The sequence below is a fragment of the Erpetoichthys calabaricus genome, chromosome 18 (assembly GCF_900747795.2).
Source record: "Erpetoichthys calabaricus chromosome 18, fErpCal1.3, whole genome shotgun sequence".
Classification (NCBI taxonomy): Eukaryota; Metazoa; Chordata; class Cladistia; order Polypteriformes; family Polypteridae; genus Erpetoichthys; species Erpetoichthys calabaricus.
In genome coordinates, this window is record NC_041411.2 from 38,913,131 (window position 1) to 38,929,022 (window position 15,892).

General features: G+C 37.2%; 1 protein-coding gene across 2 annotated transcripts in view; it reads left to right on the forward strand.

Annotated features, from left to right (window-relative positions):
- LOC114668740 (MICOS complex subunit mic25-a-like) overlaps positions 1-15,892 on the forward strand; it is a 487,502-nt gene that overhangs the window by 309,359 nt on the left and 162,251 nt on the right. For both annotated transcript variants that reach the window (XM_028824653.2, XM_028824654.2), the window contains one exon: positions 6,200-6,335. In XM_028824653.2, the coding sequence (XP_028680486.1) occupies positions 6,200-6,335 (136 nt within the window). The remainder of the gene's footprint in view (positions 1-6,199; positions 6,336-15,892) is intronic.

Here is a 15,892-nt window from a genome sequence, read left to right on the forward strand (position 1 = left end):
GTTCAATATAAACGTCTCCTGTTAGTTTTTAAGGCCCTTTATGATCTAGCCCCACCTTGTCTGTTATACTCCATTATACTCACTTTGTTCTGCTGACTCTGTGTTGTTAACCATTCCACAGTGGAGATTCTAACTATTGATGACAAAGTAAAGCGGGCCCATGGTTGTGGAATGTCCTGCCTCTGGAGCTTCATACTTGTACTACACTTTCTGTGTTTAAATATTGTCACGCTTGGGTCACACAGTTGCACAGATTCATTCAGGGTTTTCAAGAAACATGAACTTTATTCGTAAACAGCATAATAAAGCATAAAGAATAAAGCAGAGGATGTCTGAGAGAGAAGAGAGACAAGCCAATGAGACAAAAAAGGACAGCTGCTGTACAGGCTTTTAAATATTGGAAGCGCTGCACGAGATGCAGATCATGTGGCACACAGCAGCAGCAGCAAGCCAGCAGTTAATCGGGCAAAGAGGAGGTAAAAAACTGTATTTGTTTCTCATTGTATCAGTGTTTAAGACGGGGTTTCGGAGGAGCGGCCGTGTCTTCTAGGGGAGCGTTCAGCCCCAATCTTCACAGTATAAACTTAATACTTCTCTTTTTAACATTGCATTGTGTTAGTTCTGGATTGTTTAATGTTTAATTTTTTTTATTCCTTTTCTATATTCTCTTTATTCACAGTGTGCTTGGGTATCCTGGAAGGCACTTTTAAATAAAATTAATTACTATAACTGTCTATGATGTAGCATATGTTTTTTGATCCATAACCCACCCTACCAAACCAATGATTATGACAAGCCGTCGTCCAAAAGTAAAATGAAAAAATAATATCAAAGGAAATAATAAGTTAGTGGCACTCTGACAGTTGCATTGAGTCTGTATGTTCATAGGTCTATATGGCTTGAAAATGTGGCACCGTAAGGGATGACCTAGTTCATCGAAATGGCGAATCAATTGCTGGTTCAATTTCTCCTTCTTCCCAACTGCCATTAATCTGATAAAAATGTGTAACTTGAATAGATATCATTTTTGTCAATTATTAGATAAATCTTAATGTTGGTTTAATTCTCACATGTATTATCTGATACCAGTAGCGGTGCCCTGCACGATAACGTGCAGTGAATACACTTGACTTGAGCATTCTTAGTTACTCTTCAGACTCTTTCTCTGTATGTTTAGCATTCGTTTGCTCAGATGCGCTTGTTGCTTCCTGAGCAGCTCTTCTTTTCTCCACCCTAGCGGCCCGCTTCTTCTCTTCTTTCGTCGGCATCTTTTCGCGTTAAATCTGATTAAGCCATTGTTTGTGTTGCAATTACTTAGTACATTTTCTTTAATTTTTCACTTAAGCTGGCACTTAAGTGTTCAAACTGCATTAAGAATGATTTAAGATATGGAGAGGTAGGGGAAGTGACGGCGAAGGTGGTAGGGATAAGAACAGCGCCTGTATGCATGAGCCGCCCTGCTGGCCGTTGCTGTGAGTTGATTCTAAAATGAAATAAAATAAAAATAAATAGAGGAATAACCTTGGAGGTCAATCATCACCCAGAAAGCAGATAGATAGATAGATAGATAGATAGATAGATAGATAGATAGATAGATAGATAGATAGATAGATAGATAGATAGATAGATAGATAGATAGATAGATAGATAGATAGATAGATAGATAGATAGATAGATAGATAGATACATACATACATACATACATACATACATACATACATACATACATACTTTATTAATCCCAAGGGGAAATTCACATACTCCAGCAGCAGCATACTGATGCAAAAAACAATATTAAATCAAAGATTGATAACAATGCAGGTATAACAGACAATAACTTTGAATAATGTTAACATTTACCCCCCCAGGTGGTCGCATAATGTGGGGGAGGAATGATCTCCTCAGTCTGTCAGTGGAGCAGCAGTCTGTTGCTGAAGCTGCTCCTCTGTCTGGAGATGATACTGTTCAGTGGATGCAGTGGATTCTCCATGATTGATAGGAGCCTGCTCAGCGCCCGTTGCTCCGCCACAGATGTCAGACTGTCCAGCTCCATGCCAACAATAGAGCCTGCTTTCCTTACCAATTTGTCCAGGCATGAGGCGTCCTTCTTCTTAATGCTGCCTCCCCAGCACACCACGGCTTAGAAGAGGTGGATATTATATATATATACTGTATATATATATATATATATATATATATATATATATATATATATATATATATATAATAAATCAGGAGGATAGTAGATTTCACGTAGTATATGTGTACCAAATTTCAGGTCAAATGGTCAACAGGTGATTTAAAATCCTGGACAGACAAATGAACAGCCCCGGTAGCATATTATATAAGAAGATTATGTCATAATATTAAGTTCACTGCTCTAGTTTATTTCTATTAATGTATATTTGATAATTGAGTTGGTTTTTTTTGCTGTGTTTTAATGTGATGTCTGACAAACCACATTTCTCTCTCGGGGCAGTAAATATGAATTGAGCTGAAATGTGTTGTCTGGAGTATAGATCCCCTCCGTTGGCCTACATCACACCGTAGAACGCATAATTGACATCAGTGTTCTGAAATGTTCACTAATGGTCTTTGAAAATCAGTAATGCATTTCAAAGATCAAGGACCTGACTTGACTTTTTGTCAGAAATATTAACAATATTCCATTAATAAGAAACCCGCAGCAGTCTAGTGGGTTGCATTAGCCTCTTGCCTTAGTGAGGGTAAATTCTCATGTGCTTTCTGTCTCATGGGAGGTTGGCCTCAAAATTATTGAAGTGCCTCCCCATAGCACAAATGAACAAATCAATCCCATAATGCCGGTGCCACTACCAAAGGGTCACAAAGGGTTAAACGTTTGATTAATCTTATTGGAAAGCCCTAGATTGGTTGTGACTAAGATGAATGTCTAATTTACAAGGGGTATCTATATTGTTTGTAATGAGAAAACTGTCTATATATTCATCTTACTTCTGCATGTCCCATCTCAGGCCTTTCTCAATTCTTTTTTAGTCTCCTGTGTATCTGTTGACCTCTTCATAATATAAATACAGTACCAGAGGATTGTAAAGTAGCCTAGTCCTAAACCAAACTAATATTATCAAATTGATGTCGGTGGCAATGCTGTTAAGATAAGTTGATGAAATTCTGTTTATTAAATAAAAGGTGTTTGTGCTTGTTGGTGGGAGTCTGCGGGAGTAAATATAGAATTACGAAATCTGGCATGGATTTAATATAGTGAGCTCTTGCTGATTCCCCCAGGGACTGAGGAACACAAGCGCATGTGATAATTTAGCAGAAAGTTGTACAAAGACATTCTTAAAATGTCAGCAACACAATGTACATCCCTGTATTTAATTTGCTTTAATCAAACTTGATTGCACGTATAAATATATAGTTTAAAAAGGAAGATGAAAGTATAACTTCACTTACTGATTTTACACATTAAGAGATGTAATAATTTATGATATAGTATAAATCTGTAACATCATATGTATTAATTTACCCCTCTTTAGTTATAGTGTAATTGCTTTAAATGTAGATTGAGGAAAATCCCAGAATAGCTTGGCATTTGCTGATTGCAACTGAGGTCTGAATGCTTCTTGTATTAAATGCTTAGCAACATTTTATTTTCTTGTGTAGATCCTGGCAGACCCCAAAATGCACATGAATAAATTGATACACGAGGAATTGACTGCATCAGTCTCCATCTGATCAGACGACTTGTGAAATTCCCTAAAGTGCGATTATAGCAAAATACCTTTTCAACAGAGATGAATGGCAAAATGTAAGAGAGATGGCGTGATAATTATCACAGCTATTTAATGATGCTACACCATTTCCAAGTTAACCTGAAACTAAATAATTGTTTTCTAAAGTAGAATTTTCTCATTGTTGGATTTTATGATAACCTACACAATATTATGACCTGTCAGTATATGACAAAAACCCACTATGTTACCTTAATGACACTTTGTACCTGCTGCACTTCCTGCAAAGATGTATTGGATTTATATATATATACATGTACACATACATTGTGTGAACACGTTTTTTAGACCTTCCTTCTCTTCCCATGCAATTTGTAGCTCAGCGAGTGACAGCATCATATAGGCAGTCAGCGTCATTTAAAGCATGTAGGCATTTATGAAAAATGGGTGCATTTCAAAGGAGAAATGAATAAGATTAAAGGAAAAATTCAGTATTTTTCATGTCAAACTTATTTCTTCGCAATTATGGTATACAGTATATTACTTACTACATGAAATTGCATAATAAAGTGAAGCATGTTTTATGCATTTTTTGTAATAAACAGCCTGCCCTTGCATTTTATAATGGAGCTCACAGGTACTCCCTAAAACTTATTGAATACATCCTCTTTGAAGTTGCAAAAGTTTCAATTTAAGAAAATGTGCCTTCTGCAATTTTAAGATAGATAGACATTTTTTTAAAAAGCAACCTTTATTGAGATAATTATGAAAATAGTGTTTAACATCACACAACAGGCAAAAAAACCTATACTACAGAAAGCATAAAAATAATATTTTTCATTGTACCAAATGAAGAAACATTTCAAAGATGTCCTAAATCACTCTAATTAAGCATAATTCGGGGAAGGAAAAAAAATCTATATAACATCAAGTGTAACTCATATTCTTCACATTCACATACTGTAGCACATTATTTATACACCAGACATACATAAACCTTTTCATATTCTTTATAGATTTATAAAAATTAAAATCCACTAAGATTCTACTTTCGCATAGCCTTTTGAAAAACCTAACCTTATCCTGGAGCCCAGACCCAGTGATCTAATTTTTGTGAATTTTCCATCTACATTCACATTGTTCACATTGTTCCCCATTCTTTTTGTTAACTTCCACCCAAACAAGAAGCCCACCCGTTATATTCAATGCCCAATCTTACAATTAGATTTTTGATCAGAATGAAAAGAGGCTGAGGCCTATCTATCTATCTATCTATCTATCTATCTATCTATCTATCTATCTATCTATCTATCTATCTATCTATCTATCTATCTATCTATCTATCTAGATAGAGATAGATAGATAGATAGATAGATAGATAGATAGATAGATAGATAGATAGATAGATAGATAGATAGATAGATAGATAGATAGATAGATAGATAGATAGATAGATAGATAGATAGATAGATAGATAGGTGAAAGGCACTATATGATAGATAGATAGACTGCAGTGGGCTGGTGCCCTGCCCGGGGTTTATTTCCTGCCTTGCGCCCTGTGTTGGCTGGGATTGGCTCCAGCAGAACCCCGTGACCCTGTAGTTAGGATATAGTGGGTTGGATAATGGATAAAGGCACTATATACTAGATAGATAGATAGATAGATAGATAGATAGATAGATAGATAGATAGATAGATAGATAGATAGATAGATAGATAGATAGACAGGCGAAAGGCACCATATGATAGATAGATAGATAGATAGATAGATAGATAGATAGATAGATAGATAGATAGATAGATAGATAGATAGATAGATAGATAGATAGATAGATAGATAGATAGATAGGCGAAAGGCACTATATGATAGATAGATAGATAGATAGATAGATAGATAGATAGATAGATAGATAGATAGATAGATAGATAGATAGATAGATAGATAGATAGATAGATAGATAGATAGATAGATAGATAGATAGATAGATAGATAGATAGATTATACTTTCTTATCCCCAATAGCATTCTTTAGTGTTGTTTGCTGACAATGAATGGATTACACTTAAATTAGAAGTAGAAAGAAAAAATGATACAATTGTACTCTTTATTCATCTGAAGTATATTTAGTTAAAAGTATGCCTCTGCCTTTCTTCTTTTCTATTTTTATTTGCCTCAAAAGCATGAATGAGTTTTTAAAAATCATGCACTGGCAGTAATGAAGCTTAGGAATCATTTGACAACTGGTATTTTAAACAGTATTGTCTGAAAAATCTGAAGCTTGCATCCACATCTTTTACTATTTATTGTACATTCAACATTTATTTAATTAGACGTTTGGAATCTTGAGCAGTCACTGTAGTTGGAACTCATTTCCAGCAATCAGAAGTCAAACATTTCATGAATTGCATGTGTGGCCTGCTGTAAACTTTAAAGACATCTGAACAGGTGGGATTTTAACATTAGATTTTCTTTTTTCTTTCACACAGAAAGAGAAGAACTGAACCTTTGTGTTCAGACTTGCAGTCGGGGATCTTAAAGTGTTACAGAGACAATCAGCAGCAAACACTAAACTGTTCTGATTTAGCAAAGGAGTACATGCAGTGCATCAACGCGGCTAAAAAGGTAAGACCATCATGAATGTTACATTTGTGGGTATAAATTGGACCAGGTTCTTTGCAAGCGGTGTGTTTACTGATGTTCTGAATATGATATTTAGTGTGGCATACATATACCATTATTTGAAATAACAAGAAGGAGTGTTGTATTGTACAAATAAAGGCTTATACTGTATGGTCAAAATAATAAGAATTGTTAATAATTAGGCATATTTAAAGTAACAGTTTCTGAACCTGAGGAAGCAAAGTCATTAGCTATTACTAGTTATTAAAAGCATTTAATGCAAAATATGAAAGAAATCTTTTGAAAAGCACCTTCAGATGCTCCTGTTTTATAGCAGGAGGGCTCCCCAAAGTCTCTACATGAAAACTGAAACTAAGCTGAAAAACTCTGATCATTGTCTGGGCAACGATGGCAGAGATGTTCTTAGGTTTGACAGCACAATTCAAGTCGTGTACTATGCCTATACTGTTTCTTTTTTTTCCTTCTTTTTATTATTGCTGCTGTATATTCTGCACTTGGAAAAAGTCAAGTCATATATTCAATGATGTGTTGTGACCCATTTATTAATTGACCAGCTGTGCTACCCATCTATGATGGGTTGAAATCTACGTATTCAATGTAGACCTGAGCGTTCACATTTGCAGTGCACCATGAGATGCCTATGTCTCTGTTATATGCCATTTGGTATATGATTCATAATAGTAGTGTTATTGTTTGTGATGTGCCATCGGTTGGAATGACTAATGCAGTGCATTTTATTACATGTGATGCGCCACCTTTTGGAATTACAGAGACATAGCAACTGGATGGACACTTTTATTAAAATGGATGTCAAACATTTGTACAATGACTTGTTTCAGTGAAAACTGCATGTATTCTGTGCCTCTGATCGGGGATAATATGTAAGTCACATTAATTGTTCAGTTTCTTAAGCACAAACTCTACATTCATTACATTCCATTTCCATACACTTTAGTAAGCGTCTGCTATCAACTAGTTTTTCACTACCAAAAATAGCAATATATAATTACAATTTATTTTAAAAGTCTGATATCTAATAAACGAGACGTGCTTTTTGATTTAAAACATGAGAGACCGTATGGCAGGGAAAATTTAAGGAAGCCATGATTTATATAAGCCCGAGTCATTAGCATAAAGTTGGAATTCAGGTCTGCTTTAACATTGATCATTTGTTTTCATTTTTCATTCTTTTTTAACTTAGGAGAGGAAGTATGCATTTCTGCCTAGAAGAGAACAGGGAATTTAATGATGGACTGTTAAATAAAATACTAGAAAGAATGTTTTCACTTCCCTGCTACTTCAAGAGATACTCGTTCATTTGATGATATTCCATAGTGGCTCAGACTCTTATGAAGAAAAACAAAAGTTTTTGATAATTTCAGGGTAATGTGCTGGCCTTTGTATAGCATTCACTTTCATGCTGAGAAGTCAGTAATGTCGGCGGCTAAAGAATGCAAAAGTTCCCTTAAGATCACTATCCTAGGGTTGAATTGAAGACTTTCTTTGTTTCAGGCATAAAGATACTGTACATCGATACGTGACATTATTACCATTTATAATATTTCTAACATTTTTTGCATGTTAATAAATTTGTGTGTGTGTATATCCTTTAGATGCTGATACAGGTGTCAGTGCTGTATGTGAGTTAAATAGCTGAACAGATGATACTACATTAGAGCAGTCGGATCTGCGGCTTCCACACTGAAGTCTTTTCTTTGATCTGCTATCCATAGCTAGAAGTCATAAATAGTTAATCTGCAACTGATAACATTAGCCAGAATGATTTTGAGTTCTTGTTCTATTTACTCATTTTATTTGTCTTATTTTCAACTCTTGAATATTTCAGAACAGTCCATTTTATTTTCCCAAACATACCATAGTTGAGTGACTTTAGTGCAAAATACTAAACAAGACTGCGGTGGGTTGGCACCCTGCCCGGGATTGGTCCCTGCCTTGTGCCCTGTGTTGGCTGGGATTGGCTCCAGCAGACCCCCGTGACCCTGTGTTCGGATTCAGCGGGTTGGAAAATGGATGGATGGATACTAAACAAGATCAGACCCAAGGGTGTAGTTGGAGAAACTTTCACTACTCAGAAGAAAAACTTTTCTTTTACCCTTCCATGTATCAGCGAACTGTCTGTATACCTGCATTGTTATCGGCATTGTTATCACTCTTTAATTTAATATTGTTTTTTATCAGTATGCTGCTGCTGGAGTATGTGAATTTCCCCTTGGGATAGTGCCTTTCATCTATCTATCTATCTATCTATCTATCTATCTATCTATCTATCTATCTATCTATCTATCTATCTATCTATCTATCTATCTATCTATCTATCTATCTATCTATCTATCTATCTATCTATCTATCTATCTATCTATCTATCTATCTATCTATCTATCTATCTATCTATCTATCTATCTATCTATCTATCTATCTATCTATCTATCTAGATAAGGTAGACCTTGTATGCCTATTGTCCTCAGAGAATACCAGCATCATTCTGAATTAGTAGCAGACTGAAGGACATACGTCATGATTGCCCAGGATTGATCAAAGGGCAAGAGGCCTGAACACGAGTGGGGTGTTGATCCCTACATGATGACATCCCATTGCTACAAGAGGTGCATCAGGGAAGCTCAAAGCCGACATAAATTCAGAGCCTAACAGAAGACTAATGTCTCTCTTATTCCATTCTTTTCAAATAGAGACCACGCTAAATCAGAAACTGACCATCTCATAACATGACTAAGATCAAAGAGCCACCTGGCCATGTAGACACATTGGAGGCCTTGACTCCTAGAAAGAGGAATTACTGTCCATCCGGGTTGTATTGCTATGATTAGTCACACTCATCTGGCTTTGCTTCTGTTTTAGGCACATTAGAAACCTTAAGTTAAAAAACATTAATCTATAATGTATGAATTCAGATACCGGCTTGTAGTCACTTGCTTGTTTTGGTGCTCTATCTTGTCACCTGATAGTTACAGACGTAAGAAATCAGAATCAGAATATCTTTATTGTCATTGTAACAAATACAACGAAATTAGGTGCAGTCCCTGCGGTGTCAAAATATAAATAAAATATGATTAAAAAAAGGATAAGAAGAAATAAGGTAGAACACAAACATTCAACATAAGACCTTAATTGCACATGATTACTATTGCACAAGATGTCATCTATTGCACTGCTGCATTGGAGGGAGCCTGTACTGTAAGTGGAGCTACAGATTGCAGCGGCATCTTTGTGACAGACTGATGTATATAAATATATGAGGGCTACAGTGGGGATTTTGGATACTAAGTTTAGGTCAATGAAATAAAGAGCCCCAGGAAATAGCGTCACCCCAGGATACTTCCATTATTGAACAACTGGAAAGTTTGACTCGGTAGAAATAGGAACATTTTTATTTAAAGATTGTGTTTTGCATACATTGACGTCCAACAAGGATATCTGTTTCTTTTGCTCTGGAGAGCATCAAAAAAAAGAAAATGGTGTCCCAGTTAATACTTGAACACCCATTAGTGTTCAGTCAGACCACAGGTAACAACAAGATGGTAGCTATTTACAGTGGGTGCTCAGAAAAACAAAGAGTCTTAACAGTTGTACGACACATGTAGTAGTGTTGATGGCTGAATGGGTCATTACACTGCCGCATCGTAATGTGGCTTTACCAGTGTGATTGGTTTGTTTCTGTCATTTACTCTTTTAAGAGTTACATTCAGATCTCAAGCATTCTGAAGGAAATACTGAAATCATATTTTTACACTATAGGCAGTTGTTTTTGTTTATTATGATTTTGTTTGGATTTTCTATCTTTCTGATTAGATACAAGTATAATAAACTGATATTTGGTACTTTGGCAATTGCAGTTGCTCACTTACCTCAGCCACATGCATAACTGCTAAGCAATATTCAAGATGTGAATTTATTTCATGTACAGCAAATGAACCATGATGATGATCTGTTTAAAAATGAGAGAATGCATTGAGTATTTTCCCTGGGGCATCTTTGTAAACCTTTGTTTTTGTAACTTCAGCAGGCACATGCTTCTCTGAATCTGCTATACACTTGTACAGTATATCTCCAAACGGTTCATGCTTTTCAGATTATCAGTTTATTAAAATTGTGAAACAAGGTGAGCCTTCAATGAGCCCCTTTTTTAGAATTCTGTAACAACTATTAACTTCATTGCATTTCAGTAGAGTAGTTTTGATGAAGGGGTCAAAAGGAGCATTTATAAGGGTTTGCAAAAATGAAATTGGACAAGTAGCTCCACTACTGAGAAGCTTAGAGTTCTGTACACATTTAAACATATGGTGTCTATAGAAAGCATTTATACTTTGGAAGTTCTCACATTTTATTATTATTAGATTTAATTTGTGATTCAGTGTTGTAAAGCAGTACAGTGCACAAACTTCCAAGGTAATAAATACTTATAGGCAGTGTATATATAAATATGCAGTATATGTACTATACAAAAAACAATAGACTAATGAATATAATATCAATTATGATCTTAATGGTTCAAGTGTAGTTGGTATATAACGTGGTACTCTATAATAATAAAGAGCACTTTTATCTTTAGCACTGTAGTCTCGCTGCTCCAGGGTCATCAGGTCACATTTTGGACATCTTTTTTTTTTTTGTGTGGGTTTTCTCCATGTGATTACCCATACAGTATCTCATAGAAGTGGCGATTAGGTTGAGTGGTGACTCGAAACTGACATGCTATGAGTGATTGTGTTCATGAGTGAAATGAGAAATGGCCCCCATTCCAAGGTTAGTTGACAGTGCAGATCATAGGCTCTGGTCCCTCATGATCTAGTACTGGAATAAGCACTTTGGAAAATGAATCAATTAGTGCCATTGAACTTTAAAGGATCTATCAGACTGGCACAGTTTAAGCAGTGAGGACAGCTGTAAATTTGGTCAAAGAATTAAAACCTTCTTGTATTATTGTGAAGTTTGTGAGACTTACCAGGAACATTTATTCAGTTCATCTACTCCGGCCCTTGAAGATCAACACACACGCACACGCATATATACACAGAGACCCTATCCAGACAAAGTCTGGGGTGGTGTCAGTTTCCAGTCGCCCAGCAAAATTCCACATAGAATTCTTTCCACGCACATACATATAGAGATCCTAGGCAGACAAAGTCTGGGGTGATGCCAATTGCCAGTCACTGCAATGTTCTGCAAAGGATTCTTTACATAGGAACTCACTATCACCAGCACTAACAAACATGCAGATGTCATTGCAACACACATAAAAGAGCAACTCTTTTGTTTATATGCTACTTACTAACCAAACTATGTCTCATTTTTACAGCAATTGTTCTAATTATTGAGGGGTGAACTCAGTAGCCTTGTGAACCCTGTGAACAAGAAAGAGGCAATTGTACCCACACTTGATGCCTTCTTATTATCTCAATCACTCCAGATAAAAGAAAGTATAGAAAATATAAAAGAAATGTGGTATTTATTAATGTACTAGCAAAATACCCACGCTTTGCAGCGGAGAAGTAGTGTGTTAAAGAGGTTATGTAAACATATATATACATATACATATATACATATCTACATATACACATATCTACATATACATATATATACATATATACATATATACATATATACATATATATATATTGTAACAGATGAAGCGCTTGTCCACCTCTCGAACCCTCAGGTACCACTCTGATGACCAGGTGAAAGTATAATAATAATTCTTTTTATTATACAATAGTAGTGCACCAAGCACTCTCCTCCACACACTCATAAACACAATTCTCTCTATAAACCACAATCCTCCACTCCCAGACACTTAGCCCACCTTCCTCCCAGCTCAGCTCAAATGTCTGGGCTTACCCAGAGTCCTTTTATAGCTCCTGACCCGGAAGTGGTTCTAAGCACAACCCACAAGTCCATTTCCTTCCGGATCAGGGCAAACAGTCCTCTTCTTTATCCCGGAAGCACGTCACTTCCTCCAGTCACGTGACTGATACGCACTCCCGGGTTATAGGGCATGCCAGAGCCCACTAGCCCCCCTACAGCGACTCCTGGCGGCCCCCAAGGTATCCAGCAGGGCTGTGTCACAACACTACAAAGTCCATGAGGCCCTGCTGGAACTCGGGGCACAAATATGCTGTCCGGAGGGCTCCTCCTAGCGGCCTGGGGGTGGCGACCGGAGTCCATAGCCGGTCGTCTGTCACAATATATATATATATATATATATATATATATATATATATATATACACATATACACATCCACATATATACATATATATATACACATATCAACATATATATACACATACATATACACCCATACATACACACACACATATACATATATACATATACACATACATACATAGTGCGTTGTAACACGGGCTGTGATTGTTACATGGGAGGGAGACGACAAATCACAGCTTCCCGCTTTCTAATCGGGCCTGTGATTGGTGCTTTGACTGATGCCCAGATTCCACAGTGTCTCCCCTTAGGAGAGGCGTTAGGCAAGTGCAATTGAATAGCGGTGCTGCAAGTTTAGCTTTACACCTGTTTTTAAGGCTTATTGACTGAAAGGGGCTTTCATGAAAAAAGTTAGGGCTTTGCTACAGGATACACCCTCCACAAGTTAAGGAAGTAAAAATAAAGGTATATATTTCTGTTTTATTTAAACCTTTTAAGTTTGTATGCGTGCGGCATGGTGGCGCAGTGAAAGGTGCCAGTTAGGAGACCCGGGTTCGCTTCCCTGCGTGGAGTTTGCATGTTCTCCCCGTGTCTGTCTGGGTTTCCTCCGGGTCCTCCGGTTTCCTTCCACAGTCCAAAGACATGCAGGTTAGGTGGATTGGTGATTCTAAATTGGCCCTAGTGTGTGCTTGGTGTGTGGGTGTGTTTGTGTGTGTCCTGCGGTGGGTTGGCACCCTGCCCGGGATTGGTTCCCCGCCTCGTGCCCTGTGTTGGCTGGGATTGGCTCCAGCAGACCCCCGTGACCCTGTGTTTGGATTCAGTGGGTTGGAAAATGGATGGATGGATTTCTGTTTTATTTAAACCTTTTAAGTTTGTATGCGGGCGGCATGGTAGCGCAGTGAAAGGTGCCAGTTAGGAGACCCGGGTTCGCTTCCCTGCGTGGAGTTTGAATGTTCTCCCCGTGTCTGTCTGGGTTTCCTCCGGGTACTCCGGTTTCCTTCCACAGTCCAAAGACATGCAGGTTAGGTGCATTGGCGATTCTAAATTGTCCCGTGTGTGTGGATGTGTGCGCCCTGCGGTGGGCTGGCACCTTGCCCGGGGTTTGTTTCCTGCCTTGTGCCCTGTGTTGGCAGGGATTGGCTCCTGTATTTAGGATATAGCGAGTTGGATAATGGATGGATGGACATTTGTATGCATAGCCCCATTTGCCCGTTTTCATTTTTTTTCTTTCTTCAGTAATATTTCAGCAAACCCGGAGCTTGTCAGTTCAAATCCTGGTACTGACACCACTGTGTGACCCTGAGGAAGTCACTTCACCTGCCTGTGCTGCAAAAAACAAAAGTAATGTAACAAATTGTACCTCAGATGTTGCAAGTTGCTGGAATAAAGGCATAAGTAAAATAGATAAATATGTATTATACACATAGGAACTATTCATTTATTTTCAGTTAAGTCATCTGCAGCAAACCTTTATAAATGAGGGTTTCTCCTTTTTAGATAGTGCAAACTGTTTCTTCTTCATTGAGGTTTTCTCTTGGAGAGCTTTTTTCATTTCATTGAAAATTAAAGCAGCAGCTGCCAAAATATGTAGCTTTCTTATTAATTTTTCAACATTATGTAAAATAACTTTATAAAGTAACATAAAAGGTTTAAATACTGGTTATCCTTTTACACTAAAATATTACTTAAGAGATACAAAAAAAGTAAAATGCATATGTTGTTTTTCTTTAAGGAGATTAAATATTACTGAAGAAAGAAAAAAAAAAAAAACTAAACAGCTGAATGGGGCTATGCATACGAACTTTAAATGCATATGAGGCTATGCATACAAGGTTTAAATAAAACAGAAATATATACCTTTATTTTTACTTCCTTAACTTGTGGAGGGTGTATCCTGTAGCAAACCCCTAACTTTTTTCGTGAAAGCCCGTTTCAGTCAATAAGTCTTAAAAAACAGGTGTAAAGATATTGACAATAAGCTACGCAAACCCACTAAGACATGGAATTGTTTAAATCAAGGAGCTGCGCTACCTTCTTCCAGATCGGCCCCAAGGCGTTCATATTTTTCCAAAGCAGTTCTGGTCTACATCGGCATCTGTAGCTGAGTCGAAAAACACCATCCCATACTATTAGTTAACGATTAACACATTTCTATATGTATTGTAAGCATACAATACAACTGATAATATGTTGCGCTTATTTATCTGGTGTACCGACATTTTTGCGCGTTTAACGGCTGAAATCCAACGTGGTTTGTGCCCTTCAGAATGAAAACAGTTTGCATTTACCTTTTTAATAAAAGGCGAGCTTTTAAGCATGAGAAATCACCCCGTAAATGCACACGTTTAATTGCACATGTGTTAATATGTATGCTTACACAGTATTAAAAGACACTCAACAATTAACGTCATTTACCTTCATTCCCACGTTTGAGTCGTGCTGTAAATTCTTACTGTGAAATATAATTGACAAATAATTTGGTGAACGAACTTGTGAAGAAGGTGGAGCTGGAGTATTACTTCACTTCATTAACGAAAATGCCGTGATGTGCGGAAGGGCGGGTGGAGTGTGGGGGTTGACGGAGAATGTTTTCTTCAGCGCTCTTTGAGGCTCCTCCTTGTTTTCAGTTCACGTGATTACGTAGGAGGCGTGATGACGTGATACACAACTCCGCCTCCTCCATTATAGTCTATGGACAAAAAAGAGGCTCCAGTTATGACCATTACGCGTAGAATTTCAAAATGAAATCTGCCTAACTTTTGTAAGTAAGCTGTAAGGAATGAGCCTGCCAAATTTCAGCCTTCCACCTACACGGGAAGTTGGAGAATTAGTGATGAGTGAGTGAGTGAGTGAGTGAGTGAGTGAGTGAGTGAGTGAGTGAGTGAGTGAGTGAGTGAGTGAGTGAGTGAGTGAGTGAGTGAGTGAGTGAGTGAGTGAGTGAGGGCTTTGCCTTTTATTAGTATAGATAACAATACCAAAATTAAGAAAATATAACAGAAAATAAAACAGATAGCAAAGTCTTGATATAAACAGTCTTAGAAAACCTTACTGAAGGTCAGAAATGATTTTCTTGCATGGTTTCACATCTCTTGATCTATAATGTCATATCTTACATTGCATTTCTATTGTTTTTTTCTGTTTTGGCCCATTGGACGAGCCATATTTATGTTCAAATTTTACACATGGGGTTTCAGGACATGTGACATTGCACATATTTGATTGGCTATCTTGTCATGATGTTGAATGATCCTGAACAAAGCGTCACAAGTCACAGGGACGGGAGCCCAGAAGCACTACCGGACTGATTAAAAAGTTAAGTACTCCATCTGACCCGGAAGT